This window comes from Empidonax traillii, unplaced genomic scaffold (genome assembly GCF_003031625.1).
Source record: "Empidonax traillii isolate 1590-97213 ecotype Southwest subspecies unplaced genomic scaffold, ASM303162v1 scaffold396:size1303734, whole genome shotgun sequence".
Lineage (NCBI taxonomy): Eukaryota > Metazoa > Chordata > Aves > Passeriformes > Tyrannidae > Empidonax > Empidonax traillii.
In genome coordinates, this window is record NW_020955589.1 from 1,248,756 (window position 1) to 1,257,223 (window position 8,468).

At 38.1% G+C, this 8,468-nt stretch overlaps 1 protein-coding gene across 1 annotated transcript in view; it reads right to left on the reverse strand.

The window, feature by feature from the left end:
- LOC114062300 (GPI ethanolamine phosphate transferase 1-like) overlaps window positions 1-8,468 on the reverse strand; it is a gene marked incomplete at its 5' end in the record, with an annotated part of 73,114 nt that overhangs the window by 19,189 nt on the left and 45,457 nt on the right. The window contains 2 exons of the mRNA XM_027893579.1: window positions 762-864; window positions 4,701-4,809. Coding sequence (XP_027749380.1) covers window positions 762-864; window positions 4,701-4,809 — 212 coding nt within the window. The remainder of the gene's footprint in view (window positions 1-761; window positions 865-4,700; window positions 4,810-8,468) is intronic.

Genomic DNA, 8,468 nt, shown 5'->3' on the forward strand with positions numbered 1-8,468 from the left:
CAAAATGAGAGTATCCACAGGAGGCAGCTATTGCAAAATGTCTGCTGCAAGATATTTAATTCCACTTAATTTTCCAGTGTAATTAAATCTGGAGGATAAGTGGGAGGAGAAGTGGAAAGAATGGTTCCTATACTCCCCATTAATTATGCTCTTAAGAGCTACCAAGTCTGAAAGAAAAGAAAGGGTGGGCTGACATAGTGTTTTCTTCATTTAAAACACCAGAGGAGTTGACTTTTATCCAAAAAGAAGCAAGATCTAGTCTTTATGGGAACAAGCAGCCCTTTGGGAAAAAAATTACTTCCACAAAAATCTCTCAGAATAAAATTTTCCCTCATTTTTGGACTACTTGTTTCTTGTCCCACATGATTTAAGCCATAACTAGACACCAATGTTGAGCAGCCGGGAGAAGAACCATTTCCTTTTGTTTGTGAGCAGAAAAGCACATGTCATAACAACAAAGGACATAAACTAAACCAGACGTTCTTATTTTACTGCAAGACTGTTTGAATACACACCCTTCCAGGCACTGCTTCATCTAGTTGAAAGGAATGTCAACAAACTAGCGTTTATAATACAAGCAGGAATATGGAAGTTCCTCTGAAATTTTATTTAGTAAACTAAACAAGGAGATAAATAGTGATACTACAGTTGGAAGCAAATGTTACACCTCCAACAGAACTGCGCATGAGATGAAGCAGCTTCACATACAGCCCTGGATTTTCATAAGTAAAAGCAATCCAAATAGAGTAAGAATGAAATACCCTGTGCTGAGGAGCAGGTAAGTGGACATCAGAGAGAGTAATATGCTGAACAGTCGCTGAAAGAGAAACGTGGGGCTCAGTAACAGCAGCACTGGGGAAGAAACTGCAACAATAAGAAAAGGTCTGTCAGTCACAACATGCAAAACATTTCATCCTTGGTAGCAAGGTAATATTCTTCAAATCTTGACATTTCATGTACAGAAATTCAATCCAGGTCATATATGATCCTCTATTTTCAGAAGTTACTTTAGCCGAAGAAAAACCAATGTTTTGAATGCTTCACATTTATCAAAAGTAATTTTAGTTCTTTATAATTTTAGTTCCCTGTCTTTCTACCTCACAGCTTTTATAATTTCTCATGAACTGATACTAATAGGTCCTTAGGAAGATGCAGAAGTGCTCCTCTAAAAACCAGTGAAACTTGACTGTTTAATGCTCCTCTGAGAGCCCCTTACCATGGCTCTGAGGACTTCTAGCAGCTCGAAGACTGACGTGACAGAGCCACTGCTCCATTGGATTAGAGTCATAGAACGGCTTGGATTGGAAGGGACTTTAAAAATAATGTAGTTCCAACCCTCCATAGGCAGGGACACCTTCCACTAGACCAGGCTGCTCAGAGCCCCATCCAATCTGGCCTTCAATTCTTTGTAATTAGGTTAGGAAACCTGACACATTCTGAGATGCAACTGAAAATACTGGTAATAAAAATACAGAAACCATCAACTTATTAGGTTCTCTACTTGAAAGTTTGAAAACAGGAGCATTTAAAGACCTACAAAGGACCTATCTGTCATGACTCAAACATCTTGCCTTCAATTCTTAATGCATTTCTCTAATGCAGATGTGAGGTCTTAGGAGTTGCACGTCACTCCTTAGTGCAGCCCATGGCTCAACTGCCCAGTCGACCCTTGTTAGCAGAGTCCATGCTGCTCCTAAAGAGACTCCTCTAGCTGGGAAACCTCTGCTGGTCAGGACAGGGACCAACAGTTTGCAGGAGATGAGGATAACTGGGAAGAGAGGATATGGAATACTGCAATTCCAAGTAAAGAGGAATTAAAATAGGAGAAAAGCAGCCAGTGCTTTAAGGAAAGGGAGAAGGAAAAGCATTGCTGTGATTTAATCTTTAAACATGATCTTTTTTTATATGAAAATGGTATGTTTATAAAGAAGTATGCTGACAAATAACATTCATGGGATTCTTCACTGCAGTACAGTACTCTCACATTAGTGAATCATTCAAAGACTGCGTCAACAGTAAGTCATAATTAATAATCACTCTAAGGAACAGAAATAAAACTGTAATATATGAAAAGTGCTCCCTTGCTATTATAATCATAGTATACATTAGTAGTTACAGTAAACATATCAATGAAAGAGAGATGAGGCGGTTTCTAAACCCTGTGGGTCAGCATGTTTTATTTCCTGGTTTTCAGCCTTGGCCACTGCTACAATTATGGAATAAGTGACTTCAAGGATGCTCCAGAAGGCATGACTGAAGGAGGAACTCCAGGTTCCTCACTGCAAGTCAGAACAGCTGGAAGTCAATTCAGCATGGCAAATGGCCTCTGTGATTGACACTCAACATATCAGATGTGCAACACTCTCTGACTACAATCATAGATGAGAAGAGATGAGTGGCTGGTAGGTGATAATTAGCCTTTCCCTTCCATTTCTGATATGACACATCAGATATTAATCAGAAAAAGACCTCCAGCTTCTCCACTGATGAACATTTTAAGACATAATACAACTTTAGAAATACCTGCCAATATAAAGACGGTTCTGAAGAACATGGGTAGCAGCTGGATAACTTTATACCTTATGGTTTTACCTCTGTGCTAGTGGTTAACACATACTATATGAATCATAAGGTGTAACAGCTAAAGCCAATTGGACACGAGTCTGCAGGAATCCACTCATCATGAATTCATTTGCCTGATTCTCCAAATACCTGTCTTTCTTAAAAAGAAATAGAATTTAGATCTAAGTTAAAATTTAAACAAAATAGGCTTCATATTAAACAGAACAAATAGCTGGGAAGGGGGCAAAGAGTCTTATCATACTGATGTGATAATAATATCAGTATTATTATGAATAAATACTGATAACTATGTTTCTGGTTCTATAAATACACAGAGAGATGCAAAATGAGAGTTCAGTAAGTAACAGTGCTATTCTTCCACAAGTAAGTAAAAAGATGAAGAGGAGTTTGACCACCTGTAATATCACCAACCTTGGAAAAGCTACAGTTGCCTTTGGTACCTTAATTCTTGGTACCTTAATTTGTGGTACCCATTAGGAACAAGGCAGGTGCTAGTTGTGGTTATGGTAATGTCAAAGCACTTCTCTCCAAGAAGAGTATTGAGGACATGTTGGATGCCTTAGTGTTTTACCTGCTTATTTCCATGTTTAATTATGGAAAGCAATTTCAGCAAGTACACAAGGCTTCAATACTTCCATTAACTGCACCTAGAGAGGTGCTGTAATTACCCAGACAATGTAATATCATATTCACTTAGAAAGATTACTTCCAGCCTGAAAGACTTTGCTAAAATATTCAATACTACTGGGGCAGCAAGTAGACTTTTTGGTACCTACAGTTTACTTCACTGTTAAGCTTTATTTTTATCATCACCCATAGCAAAGAGAATTTCTAATATACTTTTTTCTCATAACTCCAAACCTCTCTGACTGACTGAATCATCTCTTAGATGAAAAATGTTTTTCTTTCATCCTTACACAGGAGAGAAATATAACCTTTATGCTCAATTCCTGCTCCAGTAAGCCAAGCAGGACTTCATTGATTTCATTGACTTTACAACTGCAAGAAATTCATCCACACAGAGATGCCCATTTAGCTTAGCAGGCTACAAAGGGTTAGGAAAGCATGATGGAAAGAAAATGCTCCAAAGAAAACTACTCTACTAAGGAAGCATTGTCTATACACACTCTGATCACAATCACTGGAATTAATCTTGAATCCATTTCCTCAAACAGAAGCAGGACTGCTAAAATTGACAAGATCTGTTTAAGTTAAAACAATGCCACCAGTACAGGAACATACAAGACATCCAGCAACTAGATAACATGGGTCATAATTCTTTAATTAAGTTATGTTTAAATTCCTGAGCTTGACTTCTAGCAAAGAGCTGCTATCAACCTTTGCATGGGATATGTTTAGCTCTAAAACAAATCCCACATTTCAGATCGCTCAGGAATAAACTACGCTTAGCATTTTCTACTGGAGCCCTACAGAAATTATTTTATAGCTGAAATATGAAAGGTATTGCTTTACTGTATTCCATAAACCCAGTGACAATTACATTTGCTCTGTTTAATCATTGTAAGATTTTCATTGGTGAAGATTTCCACTGGTGAAAATTCCATGGACTTTTAAGTTGCTTTTTTCTTTAATAACTAGGCTCTAACAGATATCAGTCATACACTAGCATCATTATTTCACCAGTAGTTTTCAAGGCAGCTCTCAAAACCACTTCGACACCCCAAGGGTCTCCGCCATCAGCTGCAACTTCAAGTTTGCCTTGAAATACAACAACAATCTTTCCTTATTTCCTTATGCTTAATTGGATTGCTTGCAGAACATCTCAGATCACCCTTATCTGGTTTCAAGTGAAACAAGAAGGGAATTTATACCACTGCATCCCTAAAAGGGGTTTTCAAGATATTCTGACTACTCAAAAGATAAGGCTACTTGTAAATCAAAGGTATTTGCATTTTATCACAAACCTACAAAGGAATAATATTTTAGAAGACTAACACATTCCTCAAAAAAACCTCACTTAGGAAAGCAAACACATAGAGGAACTATCAGGAGTCAAATAAAGGAAAGTAAGATGGTAAAAAAAAAAGTGACATTATCCCCCATCCAACCCCACGCTCTGCAAACTGTCAGAAGTTTGAGAGGGAAGATTTTCTTACCTAGAGTCATCCAGCTAACAATTTGATTCAATACAGGCAATCCCAGTTTGTTCTTAAGACTGTCATGGGTACTGCTCACAACGTATGTCGAAAGACCAATACTCAACATCTAGAAAGAAGAAATGAAACTCAAAAATTAATGTATGGATCTCTTCCATCCCATACTAAATATGCAAATATGCTTTAGAGTTGCATAAATACCTCTTCTGAATCACCATAAGAACAGGAAGTCTGATATTTAGTGTTAAGAATTTCTAACTCTTTATAATTTACAATTACTAGCTTTTTAAAACTTCCTTCTATTTTTTATTAGTATGCTTATTATTATTTATTTTTGCTATTTTAAAACAGCATGAACAAGTGCCCTGGATCACTGATTTGACATGATATGCTCTTTGTCAAGAGTAACTACTTAAACACTCATGCAAACCACAGAAAACATACACCCCCAGCTTTTAAAGGTGCACTTGCCCTTAAACAACCACCACCAAGAACAAGCAGAACCTCTGGCTTTGCTGCAGGATCAGGTACAGGGCAAAGGGGAAGGGTAGTTAAGCCAAGAGCTTTGCATGGGCAAACCACCTCCTGTAAGAAGAGAAGCAGCAGTGGAACAGATTGGAGGTGGCTTTTAAGGGATGGAAAGAAGCTTTTTTCCCCCCTTTAATTAAATGGTCTGAGCCAAGCAGAGCCCTCTGCCTCGGAGAAGCAGGGAAGCTGAAGAGGGTTTTTTCCTTGACTAATTCAAGGGACACCATTCAGTCATCAAGTACATGCAAAAAACCTTAGGAAAATTGCCTCATGAGTCAGTTATTTTTGAAAGGTGACAATTATGCAAGAAAATGTTTGAGCCAAGTTTTCAATTACAGCTATTTATTCACAACTCTACAGTTCCACTAAAAGGCAAATCAAGCATGCACAGTACTTTGCAAACATGTGCTTTAAAACTGCATTAAAAGATGTAATTGCTGTTGTGGCTTTTTTAGTGTGCAGCAACTACCCAGTGTTCACATCCATCACTTTTTGCCATACGAATAGTTGCTATTTTCCTGCTAGACACAGTGATACCTAGGCATCAGCTCAGAGGATACACTTAGAAGTCAGCATTCATTTTTGGCCAGTCTCACAGGTGCTCAATATCTGCTGCTTCTATTTAATTTGAGGCCACAAGAACACGTACCTTGTATTTCTCTGTGACATCAATAACCAAGGTCAAAACAGTAGGCATTCAAAAGCACAGGGAATTGGACCCTTTAGACCTCTGATGTTTATTTTGGATACTTTTGCTGCATTCAGGCCTTTGATACATATTTTCAAGTTCTTTTAGTGTCACGAGCTCTGGTAATCCCTCTGCTATCCCCCTAGACACTGGTGCAGTCACTTTGCACTCACTTTGTGTCATGTCCCATAACATATCTCACACCTTGGAAGACTTGTGATGACCTGGGCACGTTAGTAAACACAATGTACTGCTGCAAGATCTATGCCAGTGTCCACGGAAGGGCTCAGCAGCAGCTTTTAAGAATCCCGTGTCCACAGTTTAAATCATGTTCAAACTGCTCTCAGCTTTTACCATCACCTCCAGGGCTGCTGAACCAAGAAGAAGCAACTTGGAGATGGAAACAGCTAAGAAACTGTCTTCCTTCATCCTTCACAACCTTCTCTGAAGCTCCGAACAGCTTAAGAGCAGGTCTCTGAGACACACTCATCCATAGGTCACAAACCAAGGGTGACACCTGCAGTCCCAATACCGCCAGCAGCTCTGTTTGGGAGTTTTCCTAGGCATCTGTCATGGAAATGACCCGAAGGCATAACAGTAGAAGAACCAGCATCATCAGCTGGGCACAAGGCTGGTTGAAAACACCCTTCCTTCCCCTGGTTCCAACAATATAACATGGATTCCTACTGTTTACTTCTCCTCCTATTCAGAAGATGTGTATATGTTGTACTGAGGGACATGGTTTAGTGGTGATCTTTGCAGTGTTAGCTTAATGGCTGGACTCGGTCTTACAGGTTTCTTCCAAGCAAAATGATTCTACAATTCTAACTTAGAGGAGAAAACTAATAAACTGATCACCTCGCACACACATGAAGTTCAAGGCTCCTAGGAATAATAACTTGGTCCAACGTTACCAAGCAATGGAAACATCAGTTTTCAGTAGTGCAGTAAAAACTGGACATCACCTATGAAACTGCTGTCAGAGAGAAATTGGTGCTCTCTCCAACGAAAAAATTAAGTTGTACAGTAAGCACTGCAGCAGTCAAAAGGATTATGAATGACTCCTGTTTTCATCACTCCTGAAGCCCTAGCGACCTCTCAGAGATCATGGAATCAAAGAATTGCTTAGGTTTGCTTAGGTTTAAACCAGTGAGCCAACTAACAGCACTGTCAAGTTCACTACTAAACCATGTCCCTAAGTGCCACATCTAAATGTCCTTTAAATACCTCCAGGATGGTGTCGCCTCCTCTTCTCCAGGCAGCCTGTTCCAATGCCTGACAAGCCTTTCTGTGAACAATTTTTTTCTAATATTAAATCTAAACCTCCTATGGTGTGACTTGAGGCCGTTTCCTCTTGTCCTATCACTTGTTACTTGGGAGAAGAGACCAACACACACTTCACTAGAGAGAATTCACCAAAAGGCAATTCCTTGCCATAGGAAACAAAATTCAGTAAAAAAATGTTATTCCCTCTTTAATGATCTCAAAAGAAAACCTGACAAACTCCTGGCAGTTTTCAAAAACTGTGAGGGTGTAAATAGTACCTTCTGTCTCAAGCATGACATGCATCAAAACTTCAAAATTAGGTCTAAAAATAACTGAAGTTTTTGTAACAGAAATGCAAATGTAACCCTATGAAGTTACTCAAGCTTGCATTTTTACTTTAAAAATGTCTTCATTTACACACTTTTACTGAAAAATCTTTTTGATCATGCTGTTCTGTTGTCTAAGACTTTTTTGTTACTTTAGGGCTAATACACATGTTGAAAATGTACAATGTGTATGCACAAAAACCAGTGAATAAATGAGCAGCTTGTAAGTGGCCACTTAGACTCTGTCTCATCCATGGAGAACCAACACAAAAATAACACCGTCCAGGACCAGATTGGAGGGAATTATCTTTTCTGTGAAGGACTGCCTGCAAACTGGCAGGTTTTTCGCCTACTCTGATGGTATCTGCCAGCTCAGGTTTCTTTTTGACCAAAAGGAGAGCAATTACTGTAATGGAACAAGCTTTGTTCCTTACAAGGCATGATATTTTCACTACAGGCTAATTTCCAGATGAAAAAGGAAGCTCACTTGGACAAAAAAGAATAAAGTTGTCTACAGAAGAGAAAAAAAATTCATCATAAGCACAACAAAAAGCCTAGGCTATGCTGAATCCCTTTCTTTCTGTGAGTGAAATAGGAAGAGAACTGAAAAGGGAAGTGTCTTTATTCAGATGGAATTCCAAAATAATTTGTGAAGAACAACACAGGCAAATAAGAACCACTTAATCCTTTAGGAAATATTATCTTATTTCTTGTAAGAAAATGCATCTCATCCCAAATCAGTAGATGCAAAAAAACTGAGGTGAGGTGAAATGAGAGATTTAAAAAAGGGTTCTTGCATGCAGACACCACCAAAACAAAGGGGAAAATTATAAAAAAAAAAAAAAAAAAAAAAAAAAAAAAAAAAAAAAAAAAAAAAAAAAAAAAAAAAAAAAAAAAAAAAAAAAAAAAAAAAAAAAAAAAAAAAAAAAAAAAAAAAAAAAAAAAAAAAAAAAAAAAAAA